We start from the raw sequence: 17410 nt of genomic DNA, 5'->3' as shown, positions 1-17410 counted from the left end.
GGGAAATTATCATACAAAACTGTGTTAAATAATTAACCTTTATCCAAACCATAGGATCCATTGGGAAAAGGCTAAACTTTTACATAGATCTTTATTTAAAACAAAACTGTGTTAAATAATTAACGTTTTTTTTTTTTTTTTTGGTACTACTTTAGCATGTTATGCACGTTTTCATGAGATTCTATTGTAAGCATGCGCTCTAACTGTATGTTATTCCTAATTTTTCTTTAAATACTGTACTGATGATGTCCTAAGATACTTAGGATGAAATATTTACAATTTAATTATTTTCATTGTGGTTTATACGTGTGTTTCTTCTAATTATGAACGCACCACAGGTTTCGTTATTTAAAAAAAAATATGACTTTTGGCTGTAAACTCATGCTTACCATTAAAGATAATGCTGCTGTTATCAATCCAGACAGTCCTATAATATTTAATTTGATATTATTTTATATAATTTTCAGACAGTTTTCAACATATAATGTCAAGGAATATTTGTTAGCAGCAATAGTAAGCTGTATTCCACAAGCGAAGAAGAGGACACAATTTGGAGTAAAGTGGATGACAAATAATATTAAACAGGAACTGCATGCGAAAAAGAGGCTACGGAAGAGATATAAGGAGACAGGTGAAGAGAAGATGCATGAAGAATATAAGACACAGGCCAGGAGAGTGACTAGTATGGTAAGGAAGGGAACTGGAATATGCGAAGAGATTGGCCCTAAGATCCAAAGAAAATCCTAGGGAATTTTTTAGCTATGTGGCCAGTAGGAGGAGAAATTACTGTGGAAGAATGACATTGCAGGATAGAAATGGGAATAGAGTGACCTATGCAGAGGACATAGTGGAATTCTTCAATGAACACTTTATTGGAGTATATCATCCTGGAGAAGGAGTAAATTTTAATACTAGAGGGATAGGGCAGTTCGAGGTTTAGAGATGCAGGAGGAGAGTCTGTTCCAAATAGTGAGTACTTTGGATGTCAGTAAAGCTGTGGAACTGGATGGTATTTCACCACGAGTTTTGAGAGAATGTGCTAAAGAACTGACATCGCCTTTGACCTGGCTTCTTAATGAAAGTCTGGCTGCGGGAAAGGTGCGCAGGGAATTTAAGGAAGGTAAGATAGTGCCATTGCATAAGGGTGGTAGCAGACTGGACGTGTCTAATTATAGTCCAGTTTGTGTGTCATCAGTAGTTGTTAAGATCTTGGAGAAATTAGTGAGGGACTGTATACAGCATTAGGCAGATGAGGGTAATGTTATCTGTGAGAGAGTCAACATGGATTTGTGAAGGTGTGCTCTTGTTTCAGCAATATGCTAGCCTTTTATAATAAAGTTACAAGAGCAGTAGATGAGTGAAAGGCATATACTACCATTTTCTTAGACTTAGTGAAGGCATTTGACAGGGTGCCACATGATAAGCTGATATTTAAGTTTCAGCACATGGGTCTGAATGTCAGATTGGTCAACATGGATTCAGGATTGGCTGTCTGATAGGTATCAGAGAGTTGTGTATGGTGGAGCAGTTTCAAGGAGGCAGAGGTTTACAATTGGGGTCCCACAGGGATCAGTACTGCGACCTGTATTGTTTAACCTTTATATCAATGACATTGTCAATGGACTGCAGGGGGATATTCAGTTGTTTATAGATTATGTGAAGCTGGGAAGGGTTATTAGTAATAGTGCAGATGTGGCAACCCTGCAAGAGGATTTGAATAAACTAGACAAATGTGCAAATGAATGGGGATGTCACTTTAATGCAGCAAAATGTAAGGTATTGAGGTTTGGGACATATCGATGGGACGCTGCATACTCTATGGGAGGAGCTATACTGGAGGAAGTAGGGGGAGACAAGAGATCTGGGGTTGATGATTGATAGAAACCTGAAATTTAGGGGACACATTGCAAAGGTGGTGAAGGTAACACAGAGGATTGCTGCAATAATTTGAAGGACAGTGTCCTGCATAGATAAAAGAGTTATCATTGCATTGTATATATAAGCCTCTGATTAGGCCACACTTAGACTATTGTTCTCAGATTTGGTCCCCAGGATTTGAAGGGGGATAAATTAACTGTGGAAAGGGTACAAAGGCAGATAACAAAGATGGTTTCAGGACTGCACAATGTTAGTTATGAGGATCGGCTGAGGGAATGTGGACTGCATAGTTTAGTGAATAGAAGAAGGAGAGGTGATATGATTGAGACTTTTAAACTGTTGAGAGCTGGTTACAGGGTTGACACTGGGGAGTTTTGTCGCTTGGTTTAACAGTGGGAAGGAGTGATGATAAGGGGCCATATCATCCCTGGAAGTTATGAAAGGAAACTGTGAACAAGAAGGTGAGGAGTTGTTTCTTTGCATGGAGGGTGGTTGAACCATGGAATGCATTACCTGATAGAGTGGTGAGAGCAAGAACGGTCAATGAGTTTAAGGAGTGGTATGATAGACTTTGTGTTTCCTAGGAGGGACCTCCCACGATGAGTCTTGATAGACTTTGTGTTTCTTAGGAAGGACCTCCCGTGATGAGTCTTTTGACTCCATGGAGGCCTGAAGAATAATAATAACAATAATAATAATAACTCTATTTAATGGAATAATCTTAAGCAGGATTTTTATCATCACAAAAAGTTTGTACTGTTGGGATCATTTGTATAGACTTCAATTTCAACTTCAATTTTTTACAGTAATTTTTTCAGTTACTTTGTAATATCATATATAATACATTTATAGTGTATAATTTTGATTTCATAAGATAAATCTCATTTAATGAGGGTACAACAGATTGAATACATTATTAAATGGAATTATATTTTAAGGATTTGTTGGATGCTTGCGAGATATTTTTCTGAATGATGAATGGGTAGATCCTCGAGCTGTAGTAGAATCTCCTCAGTCAGCAGAGAAAATATCAATGGATGACTGTCAGCTTGTAGATCCATGTCAGAATCCTATTGCATGTGAGCATGGAGGTCACTGTAGCGTGGATCATGGAGAGACGAAATGTGATTGCACTAGCACAGGATACACTGGTAAAACTTGCCATTTTGGTAAGTTAATGTTACTATTAAAATTAGGCTTTATTAATTTTTTTTCATAGTTTGAATGAACAATTATCTAGCAAAAAGATTGGTTCTGATAAATTTATATCATGTAAAAGTGGTTATAATTTTTTTTGCCTGTTTTGTACTGACACGCACTTACTAAAGATGAAATGTTCAAATGTTGTTAAATTACTTCTGTTATTATTATAATCATTATTATAAAAAAGAAAAATTAGTCCTATATCCTGGAAATTAATAACTATAGGCATATCTGCTGGTAAAATACAAAATAATGGAAAAAATTGTCACTGACAAAATTTCTACTGATCTAGAGAAAACTACTATAATATTTGACACATAATCTGGATTTTTCATTAATATTGGACGAGCTCTACAATACAATTAATTCAGTTCTGGATAAAAATAATTTCATCTTTACTCTAGCTTTTGACTGTTCTAAAGCAGTGTTAATGCCACTGAACATATGGTTCTTGTGAATTAACTAGAAGCATAAGAAGAAGTATAATGAACCAGTTATGTAGTTTTTCTTTTATAGAAAACTATTCCATGAGAAGTTGGTTTAATGAGTTTGGAGTTGAACTGTATATGGATGCTCATGTTCATATAATTAGAGGAAAGTGGCAAGATGGCAGCAATCAGTTCAGTTCAGTGGCAATCAGTTCAATAGTGCCCATGGAAATATCCATAGAAAAGGTATTATTCTATAGGTATAATATAGACATAATGCAGAAACAGAACATCTATGGGAAAGCGACTGAAGTAAGTCAATGAGGGAGGATCTCCAATTAAGCAAATTGGTGACCCTAATTCAAATTGCTTCTGAATGCAGCCAAGCATTCTCAGGTGAATCTTAAGTGCACCACCCCAAATGTGAGAACAGCATTCTGAGATCGGTGGATTTGAGCTTTATAAAGTGTCAGAGGTTGAGCAGGAGAGAAGTACTGTTTTTAACAACAAAGAATGGCAAGCTTTTTGGAGGATGAAGAATAAGTTAGATGTAAGAGTTAACTACTCAAGAAGAGAAAACTGATCCTGGTTGGCAAGAAGAATGTTGCCAAACACAAAGGAGAGTGAGGCATAGTCTTTCTTCCTTGAAAAATAAGAGAAGTCTGTGTTTTAGTAGCATTAAAGTTCACCAGGTTATCATATCCTACTTGAGAATTGCAAGGAGGTCAGTGTTTAAGGCATTGGTTCAAGAAGATCTTGAAGCACTGATAATCTCAGCATTACTAAGTTTAGAAAATGGGAAAGAGGTGTGAACCATGACCTGCAGTATACAACCAGAGAGGAAGCTGGCAACCCATCCACAGAAGGAAGGAAGAAAACTATAATATGGCAGCTTAGTAAGATTCCTGATTGGATCAAATGCTATGGAAATTTCAAGAACAATCACTTGAGTTTCTCCAAGCTTTTCCATGGCCTTCATCCAAAGGTATAAAGTTGGCTAGGAGATCTACTGTGGACTGAGAATGGCAGAATCCATATTGGTGATCAACAATTGGTGAGTCTCCAGCTGTGGTGTGAAGCAGCTGGCTGTTAGTGATCCTTTCCAGTATTTTTAAGAGCAATGAAGTCAGAGCAATAGGGTGATAGATGGTTGACTTCTGTCTCCCTTTATTGGGATAAGCTGGATAAGAATTTGCTTCCAGACTGCTGGATAGATGCTGGATAAGTATAATATCTCAAAACAATGATAGGATGGGTGTGAGTTCTGGATCACAAGCTTTAGATTACAACTGGAGGAATACCATCAGGGCCAGGAATCTTATTGTGTCAAGATTGCTGAGTATTTTTCTGATGTTCTTCTGGTGAAATTTCACAGTGGGGGGAGGTGGCATACAGCAGATAGTTTACAAAATGGTGGAAGAAGATCTGCTTTGGTCATCTGTACAAGAGTTGGAAGAGAAAACTGATGCTAGAAGTCTGGTTTATCTTTAGGAGATGTTATCATTGTACTGTCAGGATGCAAGAGAGAGGTGGAAACATGGAAGGACAGAAGTTGCACCCCACAGCAGCCTTGGCAAGGGATCATATGGCTCAGCTGCTATTTGGATAGGAGACATGCTTAGTGCATTTTATGAGCAGTAGTGAGTGAGAGACTGGAGTTTTTGACTTGAGCCATTGGTTATATGCTGAATTTTTGGCTCCAGACTGCTTTAGATTATTTGAGAGGTTAAAGGTTTTGTGTGGAGTAGGGAATAAAAGTACTCATCCCAGCAAGAATAATTTTTTTTATTAGATCAGAATAGCAGAAGCAATAATCAGAGGATACAATGATTTTCAGGATACAAGGCTGAGAATAGCTAGGAAAAAGAGACATGGACGAGAGTATTGTCAGATTTAACAAGAGGAAAATTGACATCTACAGTATATTTAGAGAGACATCTTGTTACTAAAAATGTCCAGGGTTTTGGGTTAGCATTGAGAATTATCAAGAATTCTGGTGGGTTGTTGAACAATTTGTGTTAAATCATTACTGATAGCAAACAGTTTGACTTCTTTTCTAGCTGGAGAAGGGAAAAATTAGAAAAAGTTGAAGAAGCCAATCAAAACTGTGAGCATTGAAATCACCAAGGAGAATCATCTCACCATTAGATTAATTGACAGTATGTAACTGATTCTGGTAGAAAGGCTTATACGCTGGCTATTCGTAACTATCATTTTTGAGGAAATTACGATGTATACTGAATATTAATTATAATAATTTGAATTAATATTTCCAATATATCAACAAAGTCAAATTGCCATCATCAGGGAATACAGAACATTGATATGTGTATGTAGGTACTAACACTGGGTAAATGAGGATGAAAAAAAGCAACCAAAGTTGGGCCTAGAGTCTTAAATAATGTCCCTTAGGACTCTAGACCCAACTTGGGTTGTTTTTCTTCATCCTCATTTACAGGGAAACTAGAGTTCAGGGTGGTTGGCAGCAAGAGGTGGTGGTCTCTTGTGGAGATTGTCACTTGGGAGGTTGGAGAATGCATTGTATAATGCAGAGTCAAATGGTGAGTGGAGGGTATAATAGGTATAGAAATTTTGACAGTGCATTGATGTTTGTTTTTACAAATGCCAGGAGTATCTGGAAGTAAGGAAATTTATTATGGTATTGATGGCCTCAGCTTGTTCATAGATTACTGGAATCAGTGAAACATAGTTGACAGAAGACAATGGCCTGCCAGGAATGGAAGTAGAAGGGAATAGCATATTTTGGAGAATAGGAAGAGTAAATGGGTGGGTACTTGTTATTAAACAAGTTGTGTCATCTCCATAGAAAATTTGGAAGAAATTGGCATAATAGTTTTAAATTTGCATGGTGTATCTGTCTTCCAAACCAAAGATATCTAAGTAGAGTTTTAGTTGGTAAACTGCTTTATTACCTGCTGAAATACTACCACATTGTTTATTTAGATCTGAGTGGCTCTGCAGACTATTCACCAAGTGTGTTGTGTGTGTGTTTGCATATGTGGAGCAGGGTAGGGGAAAGACTGCCTTTAGCTATGCAAGAAAGAAAGAAATAATATATATGAAAGAAATATCATGTACATCAAAATAAGTTTACTTCTTTACTCTCTGTATTTCTACAAATATACAAAAAATAAAATGCGACTATATCACAACTAGAGCTCTGAAAGATGAGAAAAACTTTCTCCTAACAAAAAAAAAAAAAAGTAATAATAAATCTTCAAAATGCAAAGGCACTTTAATATTATAATTTAAATTCTAATTTTTAAATTAAATTCTAACCTTAATGAAAATATATTTCACCGAGGTAAGAATTTATAGTTAGAAGCCGCTCAATCATTCTCTTTGTTGATTTTAGCATGCACAATCTGTCTGGTTGAATTTCTGTACTTTTGTTAATCCTAAAAGAGATTTCAGAACATTTGTTATCAACAGATGTTGACCTTATCTAAATAGTACACATATTATTATTATTATTATTATCATCCCAAGACCCCATAGAGTCAAAGACTCGCCTAGGAGGTCCTTTTGTCATACATACATACAGCTCATCATACTGCACCTTAAACATACTCATATTCTCTGCTGATAGCCCACTCTCAGGCAAGGCATTCCAATCTTTCACAACTCTGCATGCAAAAAACCTGCTTCTTACTCCCCTGCTCACACCCTCCTTATACAGTTTCTATGGATGTCCTCTGGTTCTCCCACCATTTGCTGTAAAAACCTCTTCAACATTGATCCTATACAACCCCTTACTAACTTGTAGGTCTCTATCATATCACCCATCTTTCTCCTGTCCACTAGACTCTGTAAATTGCATCTTCTCAACCTTTCCTCATATTTGACATTCCAGAGATTAGAAACTACCAGTAAGAACATCTCTTCGTCCTTTTGTAAACCGGGTGACAAATTCTGTGCACAGAAGTCCATGTGTGGCCTGATCAACGCCTTATACAATGGAACAAGAATTTCCTTACTTCTAGAAGTCAGTGTACTCTGCATCATTCACTTCACCAGTATTCCTGATAATTCTGCCTACTTCTCCAGCATTCTTGATCTTTTCCTCATTTATAATCCTTCCAACTAATCTATATAGCAAATGTTATTTCATCCATAAATAACTGAAATAAAACCTTGGTGGAAATTTCTACTTATTACAGGCAAGTACTCTTTTATCGGATAACCTATGTAATTTATACTCTTTCTTTTTCTGGTTAGATGCTGGCTCTGAGTATATAATAACAGAAATTGTTCTTACATTGGAAGGGGAAGAACACAAGGTATTTAGTGGAGTAAGAGGAAAAGATAGAGTACTTACATCTATCATTTCTACTCAGAATTCTCACTCTTTATTTATACCTTGGTTCTCTAAAAAATACTAAGGCAATAAAAAATAAAAAATCATACTCCAAGTGGCTCAAAACAAAGTCCTCATCTTTCTTCCATTTGTGTATTGAAGTTAATTCTGCCTGTGAATTTTTAGAATTAATTGACAACTCCATTTCTTCCACGAGCTCTGAAGACGATCCACTGTCGAAACGGCGCAACAAATTACTCCCACCCCTGATCTTGCCCCATCACATCCCAAAAATTTCTGTCTTTTACCTCCCTCCCAAAGAATTCTCTGCCCACCCTTAAAAAAACTCGGGTTTAAAATTCATACACACCCGTTGCCTCACTGATAATTCTCCCACATCTCTCTATCCCCACATTTCCAACCCCCCCCCCTTCCTTTCAGTCATACTTTAACAGCAGATAAACGTATATCACCATATGCCAGATACTGCTAAATAAGAAGACAACCAGCAACATCCTACAAAGGTATGTCTGAATTATTCTTCCTTTATATTCTTCATATATCTGTCTTTATAACAGTGGCTGGGATGATTTTCAGTAATGCCCTAAAAATTAATAAAAAATTTTTTTTATCTGTGCTGGCCTGGTTGGCCGAGTGGTTATTGTATCCGCTCTCCAGCCTAAAGGCTGCAGGTTCGAATCCCACCATGGGCATGGATATTTGTGATTGTCTGTGATGATGGGCAGTAGATGGCATTGATGTAGTTGTGGTTAGTTGTAGTTGGTGAATTTGAGTGGTGGATACAGAGTTGTAGAGTAGGTGCCCTCCCTCGATGAGTCTTTGGACTCACTGGAGGTGTCACGTAATAATAATAATAATGTCTGACTTTGAAGAAATAAAAGTACAAAAAAGTTCAGATAGCATTTTTTTTTTAAAGTTGTGCCCTCATTAAAACCATTAGTTACAACTTCTGCTCATCCCAGCCACCATCCTTTATGTATCTAGATGGTTCTCCAGTAACAGTGCCAAAAACATTGCAGATCTTGAAAAGAATAAGTAAGACATCAGATATATGAGGTATTTTAGCAGACTAAGAGGAAGATGAGATTTTCCTTCAGAATAAATGTAGAAGCTTGAGGGAAACTATGATGAAGGAATATCTCATCTTCCTCTTAGTCTGGTAAAATACCTCATATATCTGATGTCTTATTCTTTTGTTGGCATTAGATCAGGAAAATGTTGGTTATCTTGGACACCAAAATAATTCTCTGGCATTATTCTTTCCAATATTATCCTTCAGTTTTATTATTTTTTTTATCTGTTCCAGAGCTAACCTCATATGGTACAACATTCTTATTTCACTGGGATCTCCCCCTGCTTGGAAATTAGCTCATATATACCCCATATTCTATATGATATATCACTTGTGCATTATAGGCCCTATGGCCTTCCATCAGTCATAGGCTCAGATGCAAAATTTTTCTTTTTTATGTAATTCTCTTGTACTTATTTGCATAATAGTTTATACACTTAATGGACAAAACATTAGAGATACCTGCCTAATAGCTTGTTGGTCCTCCTCTAGCATGAATAGCAGCCTATATACTCTATGCTCTGTGACTCCACCAGATGCCGGAGGGTTGCTGGAAGTAATTCCAGCCATGCCTGTTGCAGCATTGTCCACAACTGCGGTTGATCTATACATGGATCTGATGTCTCGCTCTACAGTATCCAATTCAATTGGATTTAAATCCAGAGACTTTGGGGGGTGGGGAGTGGGCAACCTGACATGACAGGGCCACAGTCTCATGCTGTTGATGCCACACCCGCACTCTGCTATCAGCTCGGTTCAACAGATAACGGGATTCATCAAACCACATGACTTTAGTCCACTTTTGATGATCCCAACAGCAGGCAAGGTGCAATGCCCAATGACGAGCTGTCAACAGTGGTACACGATTAGGGCATTGGCTCCTGTAGTCCATGGTATGCATGATACACTGTACCGTTCGCTCACTGACTCTGCTTGAATCTTTGACATTGAAACTGGTCATCAGTGGCATGTAGTTGTCTACCACTTGCTTGCTGGGTGCTGGTACATTCATTGATCGTACACATGGTAGACCCTTGATATGACTGCCTACGAGAACCCAATGGTTCTTACCACTTGGGCAATAAAATGACTTATCTGTCTTGCACTAATAATATGTCCATGATCTAAGTCACTGAGATCATGTTCTTCAACTGTGATACAGCGTTGGAAAGCTATGGTGGGTGCCTGTTTACTGTCCGCATTCAGTTTGGGTATGTTTCACTCTGCACTTTTTTTTTTAGTCTTTTTTTCTTTTATTAATATGTTCACCTCATATGATATTGGAAGTGTTCTTTTCTCTTGTAACTAGTATCCTTTTATTTAATGAAATGAATGATTCTCCATGAAACTAATATACAAAACACATTTTATTAATAGTAATTAATTTTGGGTATATATATATATAAGAAACGTTTTTTTTTTTTCCTCTTGACTGTAATAATTGTTTGTTATTAGTAACATATAAAAGGAAAAAGGACCCTTCTTTTATGAAGATATCACCAAAATTTTCAAATGAAATTTTCTTTATAACCATAAACAGCCACTTCAACCAAAGAGGGTTCATTAAAGTAGTCTTGGCATGTTTTCTTTTTTCTTTTTTTTTTTTTTAAAGTAAAATATTCATAGTTTTAAAATTAAAAGTTTTAAAAAAGTCTTATCCAACTTTCTTTTGATGCTTTACAATAATATGCAATTTAACAGCTATCTACAAGCGCACCTGTGAAGAGCTCTACTTAGTAGGTTATAGAGAATCTGGAGTATATAAGATTGATATAGACAGAAATGGTCCGTTGCCTCCTGCACATGTGTATTGTGAAATGGGTGGAAAAAATATGACTATAACAACACGAGTAGAAAATAATATGCCTCCAGAAATGGTAAGTGTGCAATATTTCTTAACAAATGACTGTTTTAGGAGTGAACAAATGAAACAAATTATTGGTTAATATATATATATATATAATGATTTTTTTTTACAAACCCTACAGATTAAATGACACGTCATTTGAAGACTATTTTTTCATGCTAATTTAAAAATTGTTTCAAGCACATGTGGCACCTGTAGAAATCTATTATATAACCATTGCATCATCAAAGTTTACAGTAATATTACATAAAATGTTAATAAGGCAGTAGGATTTCACAATATATTACTGGATGCTTTGAAGGAATGCTCTAGGGAATTAAATGGACCCTTGGCACACCTTTTTTGAGTTGCAACAAGACAGGTCCCACCAAAGGAGTGAAAAGGGCAAAAAGTTGTTCTTCACAAGATGGGAGTGTGTGTGTGTGGGGGGGGGGGGACTAAGACTGAAGCTACAAATTATAAACCAATCTGCATTTGGAGTTGTCAGGTTGTTTGAAAGTTTGGTGAGGACTAGGATCAGAATCGGGTTGATGATAACAGTATTCTCCATAATGGTGAACATGGGTTGGTTAAGGGGTGGTGGACATGTTTTAGCAATCTGCTAATGTATTGCAACAAGGTCATAAATTCACTGGATAAAGAAGATGCATATACATTGGTATTCTTGGATTTTTAAAGACTTTTGATAGATTGCTACATGACAAGCTGGTAACTAAATTGGAGAGTCGGACAGGTCATTGACTGTCAGATAGTTATCAGCATGTTGTGTATTGGGGAGGGGAGGGGGATGAGACAGTATCCCAAAAGAGAAAGTGGAGTGCTGCAGGACTGTTTTGGGATGATTATTGTTTAACTCGCGTGTTAATGATATTGGGACTGAAGATATGCAGCTGTTTGCCACATTTCTAAAATTGTAAGAACATCACAACAGATTATGGCAATGGTCAGGAGAACGTTGATATGCAGAACAAAGAGGTTATAGTCCCCTTATATAATGGATGTTATCGTTCTCTTGATCAAGCTGCATTTGGACTGCTATGCAGATTCTCTCTAATACATGAGGATATATTAGAGAGGATTTACTAAGTCAGGTCAAACAGAATATGAGGACAGTTGGGGGAATGCAACTTGCAGAGTATTGTGATTAATGTGGTGGGGATTTTTCATAGAGTAGAGGGGGAAAGGGCAGAATAAAATGCCATCTGTGGAAGCTGTATAAGGAGCATGTGAGCAAGGAAGTGAAAAGCAGGTATTTTGGATAGATGATAGTGAGTGAAATGCATTGCCTGAAAGTGTGATAAGTTTAGAAACTGTGAAGAGGTTAAGGCATAGTTCGATATTTTTTTTACTTGATAATATGAACCTCTCGCAATGAGTCTTTTGACTCCGTGGAGCTCTTAATAACTGCCTTTGAATGTTCACTACAATACATAGTTCAGTAATCATTTATGTAGCAAGTTCATTTGAAATTGCCATTAGTTATACTACCTTTACACAATATTAGTTGCATTAGACTTCTAATGTGTTCTAGTAACTTTTTATGCAAATCAGTGCTATACAAATCATTATTTCCTATATGTGCAGTGTTATATTATTGGGTAAGGTTTCTGATATACTTGAAGAAAACTTATCTCACTCATAATTATTAAGGAAAATCAGGATTCCCTAGAGATTGGTAGAAGAATATAAGCAAAATTTTAGGGAATTCTCTAGTTATGTGTGTAATAAGCCCACCACGCATAATAAGGGAATGAATGCAGCAGCTAGCAGTACTCTTGATTTGGCTATTCAACAACAGTTTGAAAACAGGAACAGTCCTTGAGGAGTGTAAGTAAAAGATTAGTGTCATTGCAGAAGTTGAATGAGGTGTTAATCTAAATCAGTTGTAGCAGTGTATAGGCCACTTTATGTTTTTAGTGTGTTGTTGAAGGTGATTGGTGAGATTGGTTAGATACAAACCATTGGATTGATATTTTCAGTGGACAGCATGGATTTGTTAGACTTTATAATAGGAAGATGAATGTATTGAACACAAGAGATGCATATATGGCATTTTTCTAGATTTTGCAAAGTCATATGATATGAATACCAGATGACAAATTATTGTTGAAATTGAGGGAGATAGGTATGGATAATTGGCTAGTAGCTTGGAAACAAGGATGTTTCACTCACAGAGGCTGCATTATTTATAGAAGAAGGGTAAGGAAAGATATTCAGCTATTTATGGTTGATGCTGAATTAAGGAAGACAATGGCATAAAGCTCTGGATGTGATGTTGCTACAAGAGGAGATCAACAGACTGGCTATGGAAAATGCTATGATGAATAATTCAAGGATGGTGCTATTAATAATAGTTTGGGAAATACCTGGTATCAAATCCCTTCTAGAATATGGGGATCCTTTATAAAGGCTTTTCAATTAAAAATGAATTAGTTAGTCTTCTTGAGACATTAATAAAACCTACAGCTGAAAGTAATGGCAAAATTCTCAATAGAAGACAAGGCAAGCAAGTCTATTAAAAAAAAAAAAAATTATTACTCAAATAATACCATTCATCATCAAATTTTAGACATGACTGAAACCAAAAAGCAGCAGTTATTTTAATAATGAGTTCAATATGATCAGTACTATGTGCAGAAAGTAGATGTATCTATCAATATTGTGAATTCTGCTTGTCTTATGGTATTTGTCAGATATAAGATAAATAAATAGATTTGTGATGATTTGATGTTCTATCAACCTGTGGCAACTTGAAAGTTTATTTTTCACATGGTTAGAGTATAATAAAATTAGTTTCATCCTTTATCCAAGTGTGAGCAAACAAAGTTTGCGCCTGAAAGTATCTTCAGGACTATCTTCAGGACTAGGGTAAGGTGGTACAACACCAGGGCAACTCGTTGCAAAGGTGGAGCAAACCACCAACACTCCTATCTCAGTATCTCCTATAATGCAAAACACATCTCCTTGCGGATATGTCTAATGTTATGCATTAAGGGAAGGGCCACTACCCAGACTAGTTTTGACCTTTATTGAGGTCTCTTCAGTGGGAGCCAGGCCCAAGTGGAGATACCAGGCAGAAGCATTAGCAGGTCATCTCTACCTATAGGAGATGCCAAATGGTGTGCCACCCTTTTTTAATATAGTTTGCTCACACTTGGATAAAGGATGAAACTAATTTTATTATACTCTAACCAAGTGAAAAATAAACTTTCAATATCTTTCTCTAAATCCAGAGTAATTTATTAAAAAAGGGTGGCACACCATTTGGCATCTCCTATAGGTAGAGATGACCTGCTAATGCTTCTGCCTGGTATCTCCACTTGGGCCTGGCTCCCACTGAAGAGACCTCAATAAAGGTCAAAACTAGTCTGGGTAGTGGCCCTTCCCTTAATGCATAACATTAGACATATCCGCAAGGAGATGTGTTTTGCATTATAGGAGATACTGAGATAGGAGTGTTGGTGGTTTGCTCCACCTTTGCAACGAGTTGCCCTGGTGTTGTACCACCTTACCCTAGTCCTGAAGATACTTTCAGGTGCAAATACTTTGTTTGCGCCTGAAAGTATGAAGATACTTTCAGGCGCAAACCTTTCACCTTTTCACCTTCAAAACTTTTCACCTTTGTTTGAAGATACTTTGTTTGCTCACACTTGGATAAAGGATGAAACTAATTTTATTAAACCGGTGGCAACATCTACAGCTGGGGAAGCTATTTTTCGAGTTATTAATGATTTCTTCAGAGTCACTAGCATTGATTAGAGTCGATGTGTTAAAACATTTACTGAGTTGCCACAGCCATAGTTCTTCAAAGGAAGAAGTTGTTGCACATATCAAAACTTTTGCATCAGAATCCAAATCAATGTGCCATTCTATACACAGAGAACAACTCATTACTTGGCACATGCATGCAGACTTAGAGAAAGTTCTTGGTGAAGCCATTAAGTTTGTGATAGGTAAATACAGAATGCCTGGATTTTTTTCATTTGTGTGAAGAAATGAGTAGTGATTATAAAAATTTACTATTTCACACTGATGTCTATTGGCTTTCCCATAGAAAAATCCTGACTTGCCTGTTTGACTGCAAGAAGAACCTCAAGTGTTTCTGGATGAATCTTCAATCTGAGAGATTGAATACATGACTGGAAATTACTGTGTAAATTTGCATACCTTACCCAAATTTTTGCTCATTTGAACAACTACATTATGTCTTTGTACAGCGTGATTGTTCAAATGGTTGTTATATACATTCAATTTGTTCAAGATAAAATGGACACAATGATTAAAAAGCTGGAGCTGTTACAATATATGCCTTAAATCATCATGAACTTCATTCCTTCCCATCTGTTCATGAGTTACTCATGAAAGTGATTTGTTGCAAAATATGAAGCATTATCTGAAAAACTTGCAAAATATTTTTCATAGGATTACTAATTATATGAAGAGCCAAAGGCTTCAATTCGGTGACATGAACTTATTTAAGTTAAGGGATAATATATCCCATATTGTTTCTTAGCCAAATAAGAAACTCAAAGAGTTTCATGCCAAATATAGAAACTATATAAAGTTCGGCAATTCCAAGCGTAAGCAAATACCTGGATAGTGCAGCACCTGACCCTTGAAGGTAGTGCAAGCTGAGGCAACTCATGCAATCACCTCTTGGCAATTCTCATAAAAGGGATGTAAGTTCTGTTCGCTACAAACTTGGTATTAACTAGGTCTACCTACTCATTGATGAGACCTCAAAAAAGGTCGAAACCGGTCTGGGTAGTGACCTTCTCTCATAATGTTGAACAATAATACAGCTCCTAGGAGTTAAGTTCACATTATGGGTAAATCTCAAGAATAGTGATCAGAGCTTGCTCCACCCTTTCTATGAGTTGCCTCAGTTTGCACTACCTTCAAAAGTCAGGTGCTGCACTATCCAGGTATTTGCTTACGCTTGGAATCGCTGAACTTTATATAGCTTCTATATTCGGCATGAAACTCTTTGAGTTTCTTATTCGGCTAAGAAACAATATGGGATATATTATCCCTTAACTTAAATTTTTCATAGGATCTTTTTATTATTGTCTTCAGACATTGCCAAATAACCTGTCAGATTCAGAACAGCTGAATGTGACAGGTGGATTCGAAGTGGATTCTTACTGTATGGAATGAATACATTACACTAACATCATTATGGTCAAGCATTAATCTGAACATCAAGCTCTGTCTGGCAAAGCATTGAAATACCATCTACCTTTCTGTACCTTATACATGTGTGATTTTGGATTCTGTACCTTATACATGTGTGATTTTGGATTCTGTACCTTATACATGTGTGATTTTGGATTCTCCACACTTATTAATATTGAAGCTAAAAACTGACTCCTTATTGATGTAGAACCATAATTTCATATTACACCAGATATTGCTGTTCTAGTGTTATTCTTCGCTTTAAATAATTATTTATTTTATATTGAAATTAAAGTTTTTTTTTTTTAATGGTATTTTCAATAAACTATATTGATCCCATTTTTCTATAGTTCTGATGTTTCATATTATCTCCATCCCCGAGGATGGTAGTTAGCCTATGAGGTCATGCCCACAAAATGGTACATGACTACTATGACTTTGGGAAACACTTCTCTATATGCATAAAAACCCAAACATCTGCTGATGAACAACTATGTACAGTTATTTAAACTAATCAAACCAACTTTTCCTCCTCTTTCTGTTTCATTCTCTTTATATGTGTTCCTTGGAATAACCTTCCCAATACTTTTTCTCCAAAGACTCTACCCTCCAGAAACACATCATCCATCCAGAAGACTTCTTTCTTCCTAATAACTTGTCCATATGTGACATTGTGGATTTTGTCATCTGTCATATTTGGGGTGTTGCTATTAAAATAAAATGAAATAAATAAAGATATTGCTGTGGAGCATGTGATGCTGATCACTAATACATTATGATCAAAAGAAAGTAGTTAATACCAGTACAGTAGTATCAGACATAACATCTGCACATGGAGATTCAGATCCTAATTTAGTGATTGAAAATATTAAAGATAGGAACTTAAAATATAACATGCAGTTTCAGAAACAAAGAGATATAGTAAGACTAAATGAAGAAGTAATAGGGGCTATGCATTTGCCAAAATTAAAAACCAAATGAGTAGTCATTGAACAAAAACATAAAAAATAAAATAAATAAATAAATAATAATAAAAACATAAATGAAGGAAAAGATCTGGATCTAAAAGCAGAAGGAGTAATTGGGGTAGTAAAAGAGGAATTGTGAAGATGGATTTCTAGTGAGGATATAATTAAGAAGAAATGGATTAGCAGATATGGCTTAATAGATTTAAATAGAAAGCAGTTGGTGCAGATGTGAAGAAACAGTTATTATTATTATTATTACATGGGCACCTCCATTAGGTCTGAAGACTCATCGTGGGAAACCCAATCTATCATACCTTTCCTTGAACCCATTAACAAACAAAGTACTCGCAACTGACCGGCCACGATTCCACTTGTTCACAACTCTCACACCCCTACTAAACCACACCTTTATTCAACTTCCAAGGATGACCCCCTGGTCCCTCTAGTGAAGTTCTGAAACCTTTTCCCTGCATCAATCCT

General features: G+C 36.4%; 1 protein-coding gene across 7 annotated transcripts in view; it reads left to right on the top strand.

The window, feature by feature from the left end:
• The window catches only part of axo (axotactin), a 927649-nt gene that overhangs the window by 318416 nt on the left and 591823 nt on the right, over window positions 1-17410 (top strand). For all 7 annotated transcript variants that reach the window (XM_090410025.1, XM_090410024.1, XM_090410023.1 and 4 more), the window contains 2 exons: window positions 2817-3047; window positions 10622-10797. In XM_090410025.1, the coding sequence (XP_090266151.1) occupies window positions 2817-3047; window positions 10622-10797 (407 nt within the window). The remainder of the gene's footprint in view (window positions 1-2816; window positions 3048-10621; window positions 10798-17410) is intronic.

Source organism: Typopeltis vanoorti, chromosome 20 (genome assembly GCF_054136105.1).
Source record: "Typopeltis vanoorti isolate ZY-2024b chromosome 20, IOZ_Tvanoo_1.0, whole genome shotgun sequence".
Lineage (NCBI taxonomy): Eukaryota > Metazoa > Arthropoda > Arachnida > Uropygi > Thelyphonidae > Typopeltis > Typopeltis vanoorti.
This window is presented reverse-complemented; position numbering and strand designations above follow the sequence as displayed.